This window comes from Pristis pectinata, chromosome 28 (genome assembly GCF_009764475.1).
Source record: "Pristis pectinata isolate sPriPec2 chromosome 28, sPriPec2.1.pri, whole genome shotgun sequence".
In the NCBI taxonomy this organism is placed as follows: domain Eukaryota; kingdom Metazoa; phylum Chordata; class Chondrichthyes; order Rhinopristiformes; family Pristidae; genus Pristis; species Pristis pectinata.
In genome coordinates, this window is record NC_067432.1 from 3,681,555 (window position 1) to 3,702,016 (window position 20,462).

The 20,462-nt window shown below is 42.3% G+C and overlaps 1 protein-coding gene across 2 annotated transcripts in view; it reads left to right on the plus strand.

Annotated features, from left to right (window-relative positions):
* The window catches only part of LOC127584031 (uveal autoantigen with coiled-coil domains and ankyrin repeats protein-like), a 48,251-nt gene that overhangs the window by 16,020 nt on the left and 11,769 nt on the right, over nucleotides 1-20,462 (plus strand). For both annotated transcript variants that reach the window (XM_052040552.1, XM_052040553.1), the window contains 6 exons: nucleotides 2,290-2,322; nucleotides 6,219-6,317; nucleotides 8,229-8,277; nucleotides 10,167-10,210; nucleotides 13,646-16,360; nucleotides 18,177-18,326. In XM_052040552.1, the coding sequence (XP_051896512.1) occupies nucleotides 2,290-2,322; nucleotides 6,219-6,317; nucleotides 8,229-8,277; nucleotides 10,167-10,210; nucleotides 13,646-16,360; nucleotides 18,177-18,326 (3,090 nt within the window). The remainder of the gene's footprint in view (nucleotides 1-2,289; nucleotides 2,323-6,218; nucleotides 6,318-8,228; nucleotides 8,278-10,166; nucleotides 10,211-13,645; nucleotides 16,361-18,176; nucleotides 18,327-20,462) is intronic.

The window sequence follows — 20,462 nt, forward strand, 5'->3', positions numbered from 1 at the left end:
AGAGCTCCAAAGATCCAGGATGTTTGGGCTTCCAGAAAGTGGAATATAAATCATCAAGTCAAGTTTATTGTCATGCGCAGAAGTGCGGTGAGGTACAGGTACAATGAAAAACATAGGCACCTGTACGTAGGTACAGGTACAATGAAAAATGTGCACATAGGTACGTTTGTATAACTTGTGTATAAATTATACAAACACTGGAAAAAAACTCTGCCACATAAGACATTAGAGCAGAAAAAAGACAATCAGAGGCAAGTCCATGGCAGTGCAAGAGGTGGTCCGTAGTGTTCTGTTGCTGAGGCAGGGTTAGGGTTGAGCAGTTGGTTCAAGAATTGAGGGAAATTGGCTGTTCCTGAACCAGGTGGTGTGGGACTTCTGGCTTCTGTACCTCCTGCCTTACAACACACAATAAATAATGGGTGTTATACGTACTTTGTGACTTCTTGGTTTCTTTCACATAATGTTTGTATTGCTGTCAAGGTCACTATCTATTGCCCATCCCTAACTGTCCTTTGAGAGTCTGCGTTGACCTTAGTCCACTACTCTCACGATGCTGTTGTGCAGGCGTTTCCTGGATTTTGACCCAGGTATGGTGAGGAATGGAGATGTATTTCAGGATAGTGTGTGACCTGCATGGAAACTTGTATGTGGTGTCAGTCAGACCCATTCTCCTGCTGCTCTTGCCTTGGGTGTGGAAGTTCTGCACTTGGCAAGTGCTGTGGGTGGAGAATAACTACGTCCTGTGATGCATTTTATAGATGGTCCACATTGCAATTATGAAATGTTGATGCTGAAGGCAGTGCATGTTGAGGGTGTTAGGTAAATTGTAGAATAATTGGGTACCTGCCTGAAAAGGAAATCCTTGATTCTTTCTGCTGCAGCATCATTGAAAGTAAAATGCCTGACTCATTGTTCTTGCCCACATTTGCATATTTTTATATGAATTCCTATTCACTTTATTTAATGGTCCTTAATCTCTAATTTCCACTTCAAGCACATTGACTTACTGTCATTTGAAAATAAAAGCATTTTAATTCTACCCAAATTCATTCATGCTCTCTAACGCAAATGTGACTATTATTTCTTATAAAATAGTTTCTTCCCTCCCTCCCACATTGCATCCAATTAACTAAATGTCTCTTCTAAGTATTATGCATTAAATTGATACTAAATTAATGAAAGCAATCTTATGAAGATTTTGCTGTGTATTTAATTATATGTAAAGAATTGTACTCTAACTTTCTTACGAATGGCAAGCTATCCATGGTTAGCAATTTTAAGATCAGACAGTGCTTTTTTTTTTAAAAAGAACACTAACCTGCTAAGATACGAGTGATTATATATTTTAATCCAAGTAATTCAAATTTTTGTTTGCCTATATTGCCATCACTTGAGGCATCATTTTGGAGCTAGTGGCTTATTTGTTCCATTTTTCTGAAATCCGAATAGCTTTTATGCTGAAGATTAACAGATGTGACTTGGGTTCTTTATAAGTTGTGACATTTGTGCGCATTCCTATCTTGCTTTGCCTCACACTGCGTAGTCATGTTCTTCCCCTTTCTTTTATTTCACTTCTCGGGTCACTCTTGCTTTCAAACTCATTCATCTCATCAGCTTCTCTTCTCAGCTTTGTGTTATTTCCTTACTTTAACCTGCTACTTTCCATGGACTTCAAGAGTGTGGATCCCTCTTCTTTCTCCGATCTGTGGGCTTTGAGTTTAGGCTCGGCATTGCCTACCTGTTACCATTAAGCTTCCTCTAACACTTTTGAACCAGCAATCTTGGGCTTTATGGACCTTCGGTTTTCAGAGGTTTCATGATAGTGAAGAGAAAAAAACAGGTCCTCCCTGGGTTATCAATGCCCAACTAATGGACACTCTGTACATACCAGTGTTTGGGAGACCGGCAGGATGGATGGGGATGGATTTGCTGGCTGCTGGGAGGCTGGGTGGAGCTGAGCAGAGCTGGGAGCGCTAAGCAGACTCACTCGCTGAGGCTGGCTGGTGGCCACTCTTCCCATGCCTGCTCGCTCTGCCGTTATTGCTGTTTCTGTGACCTTCTCACCCGCACACTGTTCATTTCCGACTTATGGACGGTTCGAGCTACAATCAGGTCTCATGAATGGAACCCTGTCGTAACCTGGGGACCACCTGTAGTTAGTTCAAAATAAGCTGTAGTTGCTGTAAGTACAGCCAGAAAGGTCACTGTGGTGAAGTACCTGAGATGAAAGAATGGTCTAAGTGAAGTGCTTTGTGTTTGATAGTAAAATTTATTGTTCCCGTTATACAGGAGTGCAAGTCAGTGGGAGAGCTTCAGAATGAGGTGAGTTTTTAAAATTTTAAGTTGTGAATTTAGGCTTGTGTCAGTCTGTGATGTGGGAATCCCAGATACTCTTCTTTCTCCCATATTTCATTCTTTTGAAAACAAGACTCCCACTATCTCTTCTTCCACCTCTGTGTTTCCCAGGACTTCAGGCTGGTGGAACAAATTATTTCCCTCCTGTTCAGCATCTAAAATTTGCCTTGTCAAATTATAATTCCTCTCAATTTTCCTGCTGTCAACCCCCTCAATCATATCAAACTGGTGCCAGATGGCAGTAAATTGTGGGCAGCTTTGCTGAGAAAGGGCTTATTAAACTGAAGCAGGAGGCAGCCATTTGGATCATCGGAGCCACGCCGGTTCCAGAAGGAGCAAGCCCATTCCTGCCTTCATTTCCCTGAACCCTGTGCAAATTATTCTCCATCACACATGAGCATCACTCTGCTTTCAACACGCACAAAATGCTGGCGGAGCTCAGCAGGAACAGAGGGAGGGTGTTTAAATCAGCTCCTTACACAGTTCCTCCAGCATTTTGTGTGCGTTGCTCCAGATTTCGAGTATCTGCAGTCTCTCTCGTGTCTCTGTCACTCTGACTCTTTTTGGAATTAACCTACATTAAGGAGTTAAGTTACAGGAGCCAAATACTGTAACCTACCAGCTCCCTTGGTGACTGGGAGGAAACTCCCATAGACATGGAAATAATGTCAAATTCTGCACAGACGCCACCCAAGGTCAGGGTCAAACCTGGGTCCCTGTAACTGTAAGGCAGTTGTACTAAATGCTGCATCAGCAAGCTGCTTTAACTTGGATGAGATGATTATTCCTGCAAGGTTCTTTTATAGCCATTAGGTATATCGAAGCAAGACTGACCTGCATTTGATTTGTTCCATTCAACCCCTCTGTGTTTCAAAGGACTTGGATGTAAATTAAGTACATTTGAGGGGTAATTGTCACTGGGAAACAGAGGGAGCAGCTCCTTACACAGAACAAGGCACTGACCCTTGATTCATCCAGACTCTTGTGGAGAAATGCAGCAGCAAATCTCTCTCCTTCCTGGGTGACGGCAAAATAATAATGAACAAGGAACACTGTTCCAGCACACATTTCCTTACGACATTGGAGGAGACTCTTTTGGCCCATTGAGTCAATGCTGGCACACAGAGCACTCCCGTTTCCCCATTAACTTTACTGTAACTAATTCTCCCAACATTTCCATCGATTCCCCCCATCCCCTGGATTCTACCAGGCATCTATCTATGCATAGGGGCAATTTACAGCGGCCAGTTAACCTACAACCTGCATGTTGTTGGGATGTGGGAGGAAACTGGAGCGCCCAGGGGAAACTTGCACAGTCACAGGGAGGACGTGCAAACTCTGCACAGACAGCACAGGAGGTCAGGATCGAACCTGGATCGTTGGTGCTGTGAAGCAGTGGCTATACCAGCTGTGCCACTGTGTCACCCTCAAAGGACTTGACAGTAAAGAAGTATTTTTGACAGAATGACCTTAGTTACCCTCTTACCCCACCTCCCCACTATTTCCCTTCACTAAATCTGGATCAGTGGTTCTTCATTCTTCTCTTTAATAAAACTCGGTAAGTTCCTCAATTTATCTTACTGTACACTTCTCCAAGCCATCTCTTGGATGCCTTTTCTAGCTGAATTGTCCCCATTGCATTGGATTGCATCAAACATACAGATGGACATGAGCCACCCAGTCCAACCAATCCATTCTGGTCTTGTGTTTCAATCAACCTCCTTCCATTCTACTTCAGCACTGCCTTCTGTTACTTACTTTCGGATGAAGGGTCATCAACCTGAAACATTTAACTGTTTCTCTTTCCACAGGCGCTGCCTGACCTGCTGAGTGTTTCTGGCATTTTTTGTTATTTCAATTTTCACATTTGCATTTATTTTCACATCTTTCTTTCTATTGTACTTACCAGTTTCTCTTTCAATGTATCTCTGCTGTTTGAACTATTTCCCCATGTTCAGAATTCCATGTTCAAAGAATTTCTGAATTAATAAAAAAATCTCCTGAATTCCCTATAGGAGTTACTGGATTCTCTTGTCTTGATGTTGCTTTGTTTTGAGTTCCTCTCTGAAATGCTCAGCATTTCAAATTCTTTCAACCTTAAAGGCTTCAATCTCTTTTTTCAGAGGATGCAGCCCCGGTCTCTCCTGTCATTCTTGACTGTTTTGGTATCATCCTAGTAAATTTCTTTTTATACTTTTTAATGTCTCTAATATACATTTTATAATATGTAACACAGAATTATACACAGTGTGCACTGTGGTCTAATCCTGGATTTGTCCATGTTCAAAATAACTTCTGTCCTTTCCAGTTCACTCTGTGCAGCAGTGAACCTCAGAGCTTTGCAGTCCTGATACAGGGTTTGGACCCAAAATGGTGACAATTTATTCCCCTTCCCCCACCCCCACCCCACCCTCCCACAGATGCTGTTCGACCCGTTAAGTTCCTCCAGCAGATTGTTTGTTGCTCCAGATTCTAGCGTCTGCAGTCTCTTGCATCTCCTCAGAGCTTTGTCTGCTTTTAAAAGCTACATGAGATCCTCATTTTCTCAAGAGTTTGTGGCCTTTTATTCTTTACACCAAAATGCACCAGCTCCTACTTGCCTTTTATTATTTGCCAACTGAACAGCCATTCAGTAGTACTTGTGTTTCCTTTGAATTTGTCCGTTTTCCCTGATTATGTCTATGCTACCAATTTAGTGTCGTTGGCAAATTTTTCAGTATTTATAATTCCCAATTCTTGAATGACTCCTGCCTTTACCTCCTCTGCTCTACTGAGGAATCTACTCTGGGTGAAGTAAAAGTCTCTGGCAGCATTCTTATATTTCCCTTTCCATAGTTTAAATCATTGGCCTCTTCTCATCTGACGTAATTTAAAGTCGTGTCCTATATTTATTTCCTGATATTTCCTCTTGGGTTCCTCATCTTGAGGCTGAATTGTCCGTCCTTTAAGCTGCCTGATGCTCTGGGTTATATAGAATATTCATCAATCAGCTCAGTTTCCTGATTTACACCACTAGAGCAGCAATTTAAATTGATCAATATATTGAGTAGATATCACACTTTATACATTGCAAAGCACTTTGTGAAATGAGGAACCCTGTTCTGTCGCAGAATTTATTTGGCTCATTTCTCGATGAGGATTAATCTACATAATCTATTGTGCTCTTCACAAGATTGCATTATAAATTGAGGTGTAGAAAACCTTCAAACCCTATTGATTAATCTTTTCTGTAATGTTAGAATCTCCAGTTACTGCACCTGACTGTTCCTCAAGTGAATTCAGCGTCAAGTGTTAGCACTTCTTCATATGCAACGTCTGGGACTCTTTCTCCCCACATCTGTACCCTGTTGCCATCCACCTCCCCCCCCCCCACCCCCCAAATTTAAAACCAACTGTGCAAGTGTTGGTGGTGGTGGGGATCAATTGAAAATGTCAAAACTGAGTAATGGGTTTTTGTTCAACCAGGAGTGCTAAAATCAAGATGAATTTGAGGTGAGGAACAAGGATGAAAGTGCTAGCCTTCTCTTCCAGTTCCTGACTGGTTCTGCACAAAAAAAGGAGGGAAGGGGGCGTGACTGTGGTATCGAGGTAGAGGATCAGCCATGATCTCATTGAATGGTAGGGCAGACTCAAAGGGCTGAATGGCCTCCTTTGCTTCTGAGCCACAGCTCTGAGTTTGGTGATCAGTGTATGATCTGGTCCATTAGTGTTCTATTATTAGTATTATAATAGTGCTCGGATTTTTATAGCATCCACACAGTGGAAAGTTGTACACCAATGATGCTAGTAAAATGGGGCACTGAGTCAGAGTGGCAGTGGAACTCTGTTTGATTTAAGGTACTCTGCTCTGTCCAATCTTCCAGAAACAGCAGCTGAAAAATCTACTGATGGCAAGAGACCGAGAACAGGAAGACAATTTGAAGATGCTCGAGAACCTGAAAGCAAAACTTAAAACTTATGAGGTGTGTGGATGACTTATAGACTAACATTTCAGGCAAAGAATAAAACACTAGCGGCTGTGTTCCAAGCTTCATTCATCATTGCTAACATGTTCTGTATCCTATTCAATATAGCCACAAGCTACTTTTGATTGTTAAGTGCTAACAGCACAAAGTCCATTCATTCAACACAATGGGTCAGTGCTGGTGTTGACGCTCCCTGAACCTCTCAGTCCTCCTCTAATTCACATCAATGTATCCTTTCCTTCCTTGCATGTTTATCTAATTTCATTTTAAATGTCCTTAAACTATGCTCTGTTCAGCAAATTCTACCTTTTCTCCCCTCTGTAAAGAAGATTCCTCTATAAAACTCCTGATTTGGTTTATTAGTGACATTATCTGTGCCTTTTTGTTCCTGTCTCCTCTGCAAGTAGAAACATCTCCACATCTACTTGATTGGATCCTTTCTTATCTTTGAAGCCTTCTGTCAACCACCCCTCTCTTGAGAAACTATCCCTTTTCTTTGATGGTTCTGTAACACAAACCATGCCTTTTCTAGTTCTGAATGCGAAAAGAAGAAGAAAAAATGCAATCTCTCCATTTAGATAATCTGCCTTTTGATTTCTCTTACCAAAGTGCATGCCCTCACATTAAACTCCATTTGCCAGTCTTTTGCCCATTCACTCTATCTATATCCCATTGTAGAATCACAGTTTCTTCACTGCAACATGCCCTTCCACCTATTTGTGTCATTGTCAGGTTCCCCTCTATCAGCTCTGCTTGTTAGATCCTTGAAGGATTTGATAGGAAGAAAGGTCTCCTTCTGTGCTGTAACCAATCTGTGAAATACACAACTTATTTTGTTAATATGCTTTTAACTTGGATCACTCTAAGGCAGTCCATGAGTGCATAGTCAAACAAACTTTAAGGTAAAGAGCTATTGGGTCACCTCAGAGGCATGGTAGCAGACAATGAAATTAGTAATCCAGAGAATTGTACCAAAAATGGGATTTGTGATTGAAATCCCACCAGGGGCATTAAAACTCTGTTATGCTCCCAATAAACCAGTCTGAGATAAGAAGCTGATATCAGGAATGATAAACTAATGGGGTAACATTTGGAAAAAAAACCTGTAAAGTGCTTTGGAGATAATCTTTTATTTTTATCTTGTCTGGTCTATATGAGGTCATAAACCCACAGCAAAATGCGTGACTCTTGCTCTTTGCAATTAGCTAGCATTCCACCCAGTTTAGGAGTGATTAGTCTTGCCTGCAGTAATTACATGACCAAAGGTTTGGGTACAAAGGTACATCTAGAAGAACTTTACTACTTTTTAACTCTTGCAAAAATAATGGTATATTTTGCTGGGTTGAATTGGTTTAAGATTAATTTTGAGATTTGTTTTGAAGCGGAGGATGAAAACAATTTTCCACTCTTTGGGAAATATTCAGAATAATGTTCTTTGACAGGACTATAACACAGTATTTTTCCCCAATGATGTGGTTCAAAGAAAAGAAGACATGTGTGCGAGCAGATAAGAAACAGAAGGGAGCTCTATCTCTTTCATCTTCTAAGACTTGCATGAGGACAGTCTGGTTCCTGGAGATTTAGGCACTCAAAACTCTATACCTCCACAAATTTAGTCACACTGTGATAAGCAACCATATCAAGGCTCTACGCTCTGGAATTCCCTTCCTAGACTTTTCCATCTCTTTAAAGATGTTCCTCAAAACCTATTGCTTTGTCCAAGCATTTGATCTGTCTGAATACCACCTCTTGTGATTCAGTGTCAATTTTCATTGGATAAAATGCTGTTTTTAAAAAAAACTTGCATGTTTTTATGCTAAATTTGATACAAGCTGCTCTTGAAGCATTGGAGCATCCTCTTGAATTTAGCTATCAATGCAACTTAGTGTGTTTATTTTATGATTGCAGACTGGGCATCTGTATGAGCAGATGACATCTGGCATCCAGGTGGCAAAAGGTGAGAATTTTTTTTTGAGGTAATGTTTTTAATTCTGACTTTGTCTTTGCTTATGTCTATGAATTTACATTTGGAATGGTCGGTAAGCAAATCTACTGCTGAATGGCAACTCTCATATTGTAGTGACGTAGACAAATGTACAGGGATAGGTCTGTATTTGTTTGTGTAATTTAGTTGGTGTGATGAGGGCTGTGCTCTTCAGTATGTAAATTTATAAATGTGTGAGCAATTCAAACACAGTAATCTCATCTTGGGACACAATGCCATAAACATCTCAATAAGTCGATACCTTTGCAATCTCTCGAGTAATTCTTGCTTTCGAGAACTACAATGGATGCAGTATTGTAAGTGATATTTTGTCAGTACCTTGAGCAGTTCAATGAGCAGTGTATTTTACCCCTGTTGCATACAGCAAATAATCCTGGCTTTGATTAGGTTATTGTCTTCAAATGGACTGAGCTTCGTGATTTGATTTTTAGGTTAACTGGCTGGTGTTTTGGGCAGGTATATAATGCACTTCATTGATATGTTAGGCTGTGCTGTCCCAGTAGAGCTGAGGTGTAAAATTAGAAGCAATCTTAAATAATGATAGCTGTTCTCTCAAGGCAGCTGTCAGTCCTTTGGATCTGTCCTCAATCATAAAGAATGTTCAGATATTTCAAGGTTTCTGGAGTGAAAATCTTTTCACAAACATATGAAGTGTTTGAGTTAGCAGTGTTTACATGTAATTTTTTAACCTTTGGCATACATTAAAGAATTGGATGTTTTGTGTTGGAAAATGCTTTCCCATTTTAAAGCATGTTGAACATTCCCTGATGTAGAGGAAACCTTGCTCTATCCTAACAGTGCATCTAACTTCTCATCTCCAGTGGACAACTAATTCCATGCCTGTGCCACATTCTCTCAGTCAGATTCTCCCATGATTCCTCCATGTGAAATTGGTGGTTGATGCTGAATTGGATGCAACAGACAAAATGTGGTCATTTGACCCTATGCTGCATCTTTTGAAGCACAATCCAGCTCATCCTACTGCCCAAGCTTTCTGCAGTTTTTTTCCCTCATTAGATGACCTTTTTGGAAGGTTATTAAATCTGCTCTCATTGAGGTACCACACTTTGAGGAGAGAGGGTTTTTCTGAGGTCACCTCTGAGACCTCCAAGAAACCAATTATATTCGCATGCACTGTGAAACATCTTAGGACATACTATTGTTAAAGGTGCTATACACAGACTGTCCCCAGGTAACAAACAGGTTTCATTTTTACAGATGTCCATAAGTTAGAAAATACATGGACATTGCTAACCGTACCTCCTCAATGTTGTAATGAATGGCATCAAAAGCACATAGGACTTATAAGAAAGAACAATTACTAAAAGTGGAGGGAGAGAGAAAACTAGTTCTTTTGGAACAAATGTATGTACAGTACGTATGTCAGGCTTTTGAATTTAATAACATTATGGGAGCTTGTTCTTGTGTCCACAGTCAGTCTGTTGAGTGTTCTTAACCCAGGGACAGCCTGTAAATGTGAGTTGTTTTGAACAGAATTCTCATACCACCCAGAAATGGGTTAAGATTTCTGCAAACATGACCGGCATAAGGACTCTGGATGGCAGAGAGTAATTTCCCTCTTCCAGTCTGGCCCAAGTTTAGACCCATATTCCAGAGGTCAGGAGCCCAGCTCCAAGCCAAGTTCTCCCAATTATCTTGCTGCTTATTTGCTGCTGCTTGTATATTATTTCATTCCTTTCAGAGGTGCTCAGAAAGTAATATTGCAAACATGATTATGGAGTGAACTAAGTTTGTAAAGTTACCAAATATAATTGAAAATTAAGCACACTGGAGGACATAACTGTTTTCTGTTTTATCTCTTCTGAAACATGTGAAAGAAGAACTGGCTCTTAAGGAGGTTAACCTCTCGGGCATGGAGTTACAAGTAAGTGCTTCCTTTATCCTGCTTGACCAGTGCATGTAAATAAGTGTATAGGTAAGACCCACTTTTCTCAGCAGAGAGTTAAGATAAGATATAAGTTAAGATATTTCTTTATTAGTCACATGTACATTGAAGCACACAGTGAAATGCATCTTTTGCGTAGAGCGTTCTGGGGGCAGGCCGCAAGTGTCACCATGCTTCCGGTGCCAACATAGCATGGCCACAACTTCCTAACCCGTACGTCTTTGGAATGTGGGAGGAAACTGGAGCACCCGGAGGAAACCCACGCAGACACACGGCAGGGAAACGAGCCCATTGGTCCATGTTGACCACACAAGCACCCAGTTATATTAATCCCAGCTTGCATCCTTATCACCTCTTCTGCCCTCCCCCCACCCCAGTTCTCCTGGAACCCTAGAAGCAGTTTACAGTAACCATTTAACCTATCAATCAGCATGTTTTTGGCATAAAGGAGGAAACCGGATCATCCAGGCGATATGTGTGGTCACAGGGAGAACTCAACACAGACAGCACCCAAGATCAGGTTTGAACCTGGGAACTGGAGCTGTGAGGCAGCTGAATGCACTGTGCCATTCATTGGTTAATGGCTGAGAGGAGAGTTAAGAAATTGTTTTCACCCCGAGGCTGGTAGGGGTCTAGATTCCACTGTCTGACAGAGTAGTGGAGGCAGAAGTACCTATCTCATTTAAGAAGTACTTGAACACTTAAGATCACATGAATGCACTAGGGTTCCTAGGGTTGGGGAATCAAGAACTTAGAGGGCATAGGTTTAAGGTGAGAGGGGAAAGATTTAATGGGAACCTGAGGGGCAACTTTTTCATCCAGAGGGTGGTCAGTATATGGAACAAGCTGCCAGAGAAAGTGGTTGAGGCAGGTACACTAACAACATTTAAAATACACCTGGACAGGTACATGGATGGGAAAGGTTTAGAGGGATATGGGCAAATGGGACTAGCTTAGGTGGGTGTGTTGGTCAGCATGGACCAGTTGGCTGAAGAGCCTGTTTCTATGCTGTATGACCCTGACTTGATGTCCTATAATCTACTGGGCCACAGAGCGAGAGTGGGGGAGTGGGATTAGGCTAACTTGCCCTTTGGTTGGTGTAGACATAATAGGCTATAAATGTCTGTGATTCTTTAAGCTTGATGTGCAGAACATATTTATTTAAAGAAATTCTTTCTGATTTAATATTAAATGTGCATCTCTTTCAATAACATGAAGTGTAGCAGGAGTGCTGGTGACCTGGTCTTGGAGAAGGTTTTTGCTCCTGCCCACGTGTTGAAGTTGACTATTGGCAGAGAAGTGATCATCAAATCCAGTGTGGTTTTAGCATGTCACAATGAGGGCACCGTTAATGATTGTGTGGGGCCTGATGTACTAAAGATCTGAGCTCGACCATTCTGGATTAACTGGAAATGATGAGAGTCAGCAGAAGTGAACATTAGAGGGGTCATGATAGAAAATTAAAATGAAGGGTCAGATTTCATAGTACAGTGATGTGGTCAGCAGTCGTTTTAAAAAAAAATCCACTGAAACAGCTACATTAAATTGATTACACAAGTCAGTATTTTAATTTGATTTTCCACAGCACGCTTGCATCCAATTGAACCTTGAAACAAAAAAGTCTAACTACTTTCCCAGGGCACCAATGCTCAATACAAGAGGGCATGGCTTTAATGGGTGGGAAGTTCAAGGGAGATATCAGAGGGAGGTTTTTTACCCAGAGAGTGGTTGGGGCATGGAATGCGCTGCCTGGGGTGGTGGTGGAGGCAGGTACATTGGTCAAATTCAAGAGATTGCTAGATAAGCATATGGAAGAATTTAAAATAGAGGGATATGTGGGAGGAAGGGGTTAGATAGTCTTAGGCGAGGTTTAAAGGTCAGCACAACATTGTGGGCCGAAGGGCCTGTATTGCGCTGTACTGTTCTATGATTCTATGATTCAATGATTCAAAATGAAAAGTGTATCACCTACAATATCGATCTTGCACTAGGGTGACCAAAATTGACTGCTTCCAAAAGCCTGTGGGGTTTACAAGGGGTTAGCCTGAACTGATTGAATGCTGCAATATCTTATTTAAATAGACTTTGAGAGTAGACTTCAGACAGACCTTTCCATGCTTTTCTAAGGGAGCAGTTTTCAGTTGAGTTGTTAGGATGCAGTTGACCAAGGCTTTCTTTCAAGGCTTCAGTTCATCTTCTGATTCTCCTGTCATCATTCAGAGGAGAATAAACACATAAAAAATAAAAGCAGGAGTAGGCCATTTGGCCCTCGGTGCCTGTTCTGTTATTTAGTAAGATCAGCTCTGTTCTTTGACCTCTGTAGCACTTCCCTGCACTCACCTCGTATGTCTATCCCATACCCATTACCCCCTTCCCCTGGTTTCTTTATTATCCAAAATCTTTCAATCTCTTGAGTTGAATTTTCTCAGTGACTGGGTCTCCACATTCCTCTTAGACAGAGAACCCCGTAGATTCACCACCCTCTGCGTCAAGCCATTTTTTCTCATCTCAGATTTTGAGATTGTAAATCCTGTTTTTGGACTCTTCCGCCATGTCATCCTTGCAAGCACCCTGCCAAGCGCCTAAAGTATCTTGGAGACATGAGATTGCAGATGCTGGTATCTGGAGCAGAAAACAAATTGCTGGAGGAACTCAGCGGGTCAGGCAGCATCAAAGATTAGACCACAAGATATAGGAGCAGAATTAGGCCATTTGTCCCATTGAGTTTACTCCACTATTCAATCATGGCTGATTTTTTTTTCAACCCCATTATCCCACCTTCTTCCCAAAGCAGAAATTGGATAGGAGGAGGTAGGTTGTAGAACTGGAGAAGTCAAAGGCGCAGAAACACCCTTTTGGGGACACCTCACAGAGGGGTTTTAATCGGTAGTGTAGTGGTTAGCTTAACACTATTACAGCGCCAGTGACCCAGGTTCAATTCCCGCTGCTGTCTGTAAGGAGTTTGTATGTTCTCCCCGTGTCTGCATGGGTTTCCTCCCACATTCCAAAGATGTATGGGTTAGGAAGTTGTGGGCATGTTGTGTTGGCGTCAGGAGCGTGGCAACACTTGCGGGCTGCCCCCAGAACACTCTACGCAAAAGATGCATTTCACTGTGTGTTTCGATGTACTTGTGACTAATAAATCTTATCATCATTATCATCAATTCATTTCAATGTCTATAAACAAGCAACTTCATTTTATAAATAAAGATCTAGGCAACAGCATTCTCAGAAATTGGTAGGTATTTTGATGGTAAGCTGTTTATTGCTAAAGATAGTTTGTCTCTTGTGTTGATGAAATAGTATTTAGGACCATGGCAACATTTCTCTAAGTTCACAATAAAATTACTAAGTGTTCTCACTGTTTAATTCAACCTGTTATTAATGACTTTCTCAATGTTTTCTTTATTTCAGCAATCTTCCAAGTCAGTTGCTGGTTCAAGTGATATGTTGCTGACTGATCAAAGCACGCCTGGTGCATATGAAACTTTGAAGAAGGATCTAGAGATGATGAGGAGGAGGTTGGAGATGGCAAAGAAAGAGAAAGGCAGTCTCCAACAGGAGCTACTGAACAGGAATAGGCAGTGTGATGTCTTAAGAGAGGAGCTTGACCGTGTGAAGCAGGAATCTGAGGAGCAAATTAAGCAGCTGGAGGATGCGTTAAGTGATGTGCAGAAGCGAATGTTTGAGTCAGAAGGTAAAGTGAAGATCCTACAAGCACACGTTAATGCCCTGAAGGATCACCTTTCAAAGCAGGGCTCAGTGGGAAGCAGTAGGGTGGTGGACGAACTTAAGAATCAGCTGAGGGAAGTGAAATCGAAACACGAGGAAGCTGTGGCTAACGTGGAGAGACTGCAACACCAAGTTAAACTCGGTGCTTTATCAATCGAGGAATCGGCTGAGGCAACCGAGTTGGAGCAGTACAAGCAGGAGGTGAAAGAGCTGCAGAAGACTTTGAGTGCAACGGAGCAAGGAAAGCGAGAGGCAGAGAAGAGAGTTAGTGCAGTTGAAAGTGAACTGAAGAGCGTGAAGGCAAAGTTGTCACAGTGTGTGCTGGCTGAGGAGTTTGAGAACATGAGGAATTCATCCCTCAGTACTTTGGAAGAGAAGGAGAAACAGGTGGCGTTAGTGAAGAGTAAATATGAGAGAGCTCAGATGGAAGTTATTCAGTTGCAGAAGGACTTGGAGCGAGAACAAGGTCAGACAGCTGCGTGTGTGAAGATTGAGCAGTACCAGTTACTGAAGAGAACGTTGGAGAACCAGAGCAGTACCCTTACTGATGTTACACAGAAGCATCAGAAGCTGCAAAAGGAAAGTGAAGCTATTCAACTGGAAAATGTTACCATCAAAGCTGAGCTGGAAGAGCTGAAACACAAGCTGAAAACACATTATGTACCTTTGACGACACATGATGAAATGAAAGCTTCAATGAACCAGACGGTTCAAGATCTGAACAAGCAAGTTTCTGAGGTGTCACAAAAGTACAAGGAAGTGATCAGAGAAGCAGAAGCATTAAAACTTGAGAAGAACACTATAAGTGAAAATCTGAATCATGTGAAGACTCACTATGTTCCTGCAGAGAAACACAAAGAGGAGATAACAGCTCTGAATTCCATCGTTGGCAAGTCGAAGAAGGAGTTGGAAGAACTCAGTAAGAAGTATGGCCAGGCACAACAACAGACTGAGAACGTACTCAAAGAAATTGTTACTGTGAAAGACTCATTGAAGAATCAATATGTGCCGCTGGAAAAGCATGAAGAACTGAAAACCCACCTGAACACCACTTCAGAGAAAGCTGCGTTGGAGCTGTTGGCAGTGAAACAGAAATGCAGTGAAGTACAGAGCAAGCTAGCAAGGTGTGAGAAAGAAAATAAGGAACTGAAAGACCAGCTGGCAGTCCTTCGAGAACAAGTGCAGAAAGACTACGTAAGTCTTCAACAGCATGAAGAAATGAAGGCTGCCTTGAACAGAAAGGGGGAGGAACTGCAAATGAAGGTTGATGATTCTCAAGTGAATTACAAGAAGGTTCAGGAGAAAGTTGTTGCACTGAACAAGGAAAAGGAAAGCCAGGCGAATGAACTTCGAACACTACAAGAATCCATCAAGTCACAGTTTGTTCCCATTAAAAATTACGAAGAAAACGAGAATAAATTTAATGCCCTGGTGAACGAACTGAAGAATCAGTTGTCAGAGAAGACTCAGCAATGCTCTGTGGTCCAAGAGCAAGCTGAACGATATAAGGGAGAGACAGAAGAGCTGATGCAAAGGGTTACACAGTTGGAGCAAAACCTGGAGTGTCATTATATTCCCAAAGCTGTGCATGAAGAAATGAAAAGCAAGTTTGTCAGTGGTATGGGAGAAAAGGTTGAGCAAGTGGAGGAAGTGAAGAAGAGGTTTGCAGATGCTGAGTTGCAGAACGAAAGGTCACAGGCAGAGAATGCCAGGCTCCAGTTGGCCATCCAAGAGTTGGAAGAGAAAATACAGTCAGAGTACATTCCTATTGAGGAGTTTGAAACCATGAAAACATCACTAAACAACAGAGTTACAGAGCTGCAGGAGGAAAAGGAAAAAGTGAAGGTTTCTTGGGTGCAGGAGCGAGAAAAAGTAGGCAACCTCCTCCTCCAGATGGATGATCAGAAGAAGAATTCTGTACCACTTCAAAGGCACAATGAATTGAAAGAGAAGTTGGAGGAAGATATTGTAGGGCTGAAGAACCAGATGAATGAGAGAGAGGAAGAAATGAAAGGAAAAGTTTTGGAGATTTCCAAACTGCAGATGGACTCTGAAGCGATGACCAGAACAATAGCAGAACTGAAGGCAAGGCAAGCGTTGGACCTGTCACAGCACGAAAGTGTGAAGACCTCTTTAGAAGTGCAGATAAACTCGCTAAATGAAAACCTGGCAAAGTTGAAGGAGAAGCATGATCAAATGTCTACAGAAGTGTTGCGTGCCAAAGAGAAAGAGCTGTCAGCTAAAGATGAAAAGGAGACCTTTCAATCGAGAACATTCAGCTTTGAGCAGGAAATTAAGGAGCTGAAAAACAAATACGATGAATCCATGGCAACAATCTGTGATCTGCAGAAAAGTATTCAGGAATCTGCCAAGCAAATTGAGGCCAAGGATAACAAGGTAATGTGAAAGGAATGGTTGTTTGTATTGACATCTGGGCGCTGTGGGTGTGACGTTATAGGAGAGCCATGTTTGTTCCCACCTCTGAGAGAGTCAAAGATGAATGTACATCCAAGGTTTGGGGGAAACTTCTTTAACCAGAGAGTGGAGAAAATATGGAATTCGCTTGGTAGTGTGAAGGAGGGGAAATGGGTGAGAGAATGGGATTGATGAGATTGCTCTGAGTGCAGCCATGTACACAATGGGCCGAATGTCCATGTCCTCTATCACAACGGCATTTGAAATGTGAGAAATACTGAAGCTCTACCATTGAATGAAATCACCAGTAAGTAGGAGATACAGGAGACTGCAGATGCTGGTATCTGGAGCACCAAGCAATCTGCCGGAGGAACTTAGTGGGTCAGGCAGCATCTGTGGGTTGGGGAAGGAACTGTCAATGTTTTGGGTTGAAACCCTACATCAGGACTCGTGCATCGACCCAGGACTTTGACAATTCCTTTCCTCCCATAGATGATGCTCGACCCACTGAGTTCCTCAGGCCGATTGTTTAATGACCAGTACGTATTTGGGGGATGGGATTTTGAGGTGTTTTAGCGTGGACTCAAGTAACTCTGGATATTTTCATTTTTAATTCTTAAACGGGATCAAGTGATGAATTGGACCATTTGCAATTTATTTTTTTGGTTTCTCCTCCAAGACCCAGCCGCTCTGGAGTCAAAATCTAATTTGGACTGATGCTACAATGCAGTGCATAAGATATGGGAGAAGAATTAGGCCATTCGGCCCATTGAGTCTGCTCCGCCATTCAATCATGGCTGATTTTTTTTCTCAACCCCATTCTCCCGCCTTGTCCCTTAGCCCTCTTACTAATCAAGAACCTATCAATCTCTGCCTTAAATACACCCAATGACTTGGCTTCCACATCCCTCTGTGGCAATGAATTCCACAGATTGGTTGAAGAAAAGCCTCCTCATCTCAGGTCTAAAGGGATGTCCCTTTATTCTGTGGCTGTGCCCTCGAATCCTAGACTCTATAATGGAAGCATCTGCTCCACATCCACTCTATCCAGTCTTGAGGGAGTGTCTCATTGTCAGAGAAGCTGCCTATATGATGAAGTATTAAATCATTACTTTCCCTTGGGTTCAGTGGTAACTTCTCAGAGTAGAGGTATCTGTTCAGTGCTGTAACTAACATCAGGATCGCTTGAAGAACAAAACATCATTAGCGTGTTCTCGTTTGAATGATCTTGCTATGGCAAACTGGCTGCTGCATTCCTTACATTAGAATTGTCGTGAGTACTTTGAAGGTGCTAGTCATCCACGAAGCTCTGAAATGAACTGGGTCCGAAAAAGTAGTGCAGAAAAAGACGCTTATTCTTTAGTTCCAGTAGATTGTTTCAGAAACCTGAGCGTGCATTTGGTTGTAAGTCCTCCACATCTATAGTAAAACTCCAATAATTCACTGTCCGACCATTCAGAAATCCCAACGTTCACCAGGTAATGTTTGCTGCACACCCTTCCGACTTTCCGGAGCCCTGCTTCTCGTGTTCCCCTTGAACTTGCCTCGTTCCCAGGTAAATTTAGTATAAGAATGTGTAATAAATTTTAAAACTTGAATTAAGATTGTGTTGAAGTCTTAATATTTAAATAACATCCAATAGTCTGGAAAATCTATTGATCTGACACCAACAAAGTTCTGAGCGTGCTGCATTATCGAAGTTTTACAGCATTGTGTCCATTCTGCCTCACAGTGTGACACCTTGGTGTATGAATTGACAAAGCTGTACTTTTTTTTCCCTCCTCACTCCCCTGGATAGATAACAGAACTGTTAAATGATGTGGAGAGGCTGAAGCAGGCGTTAAATGGTCTATCACAGCTTTCCTACTCTGCCAGTAACCCCAAGAGACCAAGCCAGCAAATGGAAGCACTCCAGAGCCAAGTCAAGAACCTGGAGCAACAGCTGGCTGTAAGTTGACCATATTTAATACACATGATATACCTACACCTTAAACATGCAGGGAGCCTCAAGGCACCTTGTCATTGAGGCCTCGCTGTGTTCTCAACAATGTTGTATTTTCAACCAAGGCTGGAAAGAATTTGTTTTTGTTTTATGGCTGATGGGGAGAATGAGGTGAAGGGTTTTGGTTAGAACATCGCTCAGAACATTAATTCAACTCTACTTGGTAAATCTTTCTTGCTTCAAAGTCAAAATCCAAAGTCGAATTTATTCTCGTGCACAAGTCCATGTGTGCACAGGTACAACGAAAAACTTACTTGCAGCAGCATCACAGGAACATGGCATCAGATAAGCAGGATTCGCAAGAAAAACATAGTAAACAAAAATTATACACAATTTTTACAAGAAAGAACACTTTGTTCTAATTAACAAAAAAATTGCTTAATGAGTAACACAGGTACACAAAGACTGGAAATAAAAAGAGCAGAAGCCAGAATAAAAGGGTGGGGGGAGGGCCAAGAGCACGGGTTGGTGGGCGATAGGTGAATCCAGGTGAGAAGCTGGGAGGTGATGGCTGGAAGAGGCAAAGGGTTGAACAAGATGGAATCTGGTAGGAGAGGACAGTGGACCATGGAATATGGGGAACCTACCCCCCTCACCTGGATCCACCTATCACCCGCCAGCTCGTGCTCTTCCCCTCCCCTGCCCCTTTTATTCCAGCTTCTGCCCTGTTTCTTTCCAGTCCTGATGAAGGGTCTCAGCCCGAAATGTTGACTGTTCATTTCCCTCCATGGATGCTGCCTGACCTGCTGTGTTCCTCCAGCACTTTGTGTGTGTTGCTTAATGAGTAGTTTTTCAGGGTGAATCTGAAGTGATACTGGAGCAACCCATACAGACTGCAGTGGATGAAGGAGGTGGTTCCCAGTGGGAATTAGGGATGGACAGGGAATGCTGATCGTAAGTAATGCTCACATCCATAAAATTAATGTTTAACAAGTTGATCTTTGCAGCTCTGCTGTTTGATTAGTTTTAACTAATGGATCCCAACTTTGGGAGTTTGGATGTGGGGGGAGGGCGTTGCTCAAGATGGCTGTGGATCTGTGAGGATTTAATATTGAGGTAATTTAAGTAAAAACTTCATATAATAAAGTATAAATCGAAGTGCTTGGCGTGTTAGCTGCACAGCTGTAGGAGTTAGAATCCTCAGGATAGCCCAGACACTTCAAAAGAAGTGGCCAGAGAGGGCAATAGAGGTTAATTGGGTGGTGGGGGTGTAACTGGGTGTGAAGATAAGATGTCTTTATTAGTCACATGTTCATCGAAACACACAGTGAAATGCGCCTTTTGCATAGAGTGTTCTGGGGGCAGCCCGCAAGTGTCGCCACGCTTCCGGCACCAACGTAGCATGCCCACAACTTCCTAACCTGTATATCTTTGGAATGTGGGAGGAAACCGGAGCACCTGGAGGAAACCCACGCAGACACTGGGAGAACGTACAAACTCCTTACAGGCAGTGGCCGGGATTGAACCCAGGTCGCTGGCGCTGTAATAACGTTACGCTAACCGCTACACTACCGTGCCTGTCCACAAGTGACACTTCTGTTCAAAAAGATTAACAGCCACAGATTTTAGCATATCAGATTCTTGTAGTTGTTGGATTGCCTCCCATGGGAAGGACCTTTGGGCAGAAATGTACCTATAGTGGATTTGCAGGGCCAAGGATTGGAACAATTAATGGTTTATTTGGTGCCCACTGGCCACAAGGAAGCTGTGGTAGAGTTGGACTAATGGCTGAAGTTGTCTCTCAATGGTTTCTAAAGCCAGTACTTTGCACAGTGATTCTTCCACTACCATGTCTGTAAACTCTGTCCAAAACTCTGCTGCATGTGTCTTAGCTCACACCAACTCACATCACCCATCACCCCCAGCCCTGGCTTCTAGTAATTTAGTGACTTGAATTTTAAATCCTCGCCTGCATTTCGAAATCCCTTCATGTTCATGCCCCTCCCTATCTCTGTAATCTCCTCCAGCCCTATAATGCTTTTAGATTGCTATTCCTCCAATCTGAGCCTTCCGATCATCCCTGGTTTTAGTTGCTCCATTGTTGCTGGCTGTGCTTTCTGCTGTCAGGGCCCAGAGCTCTGG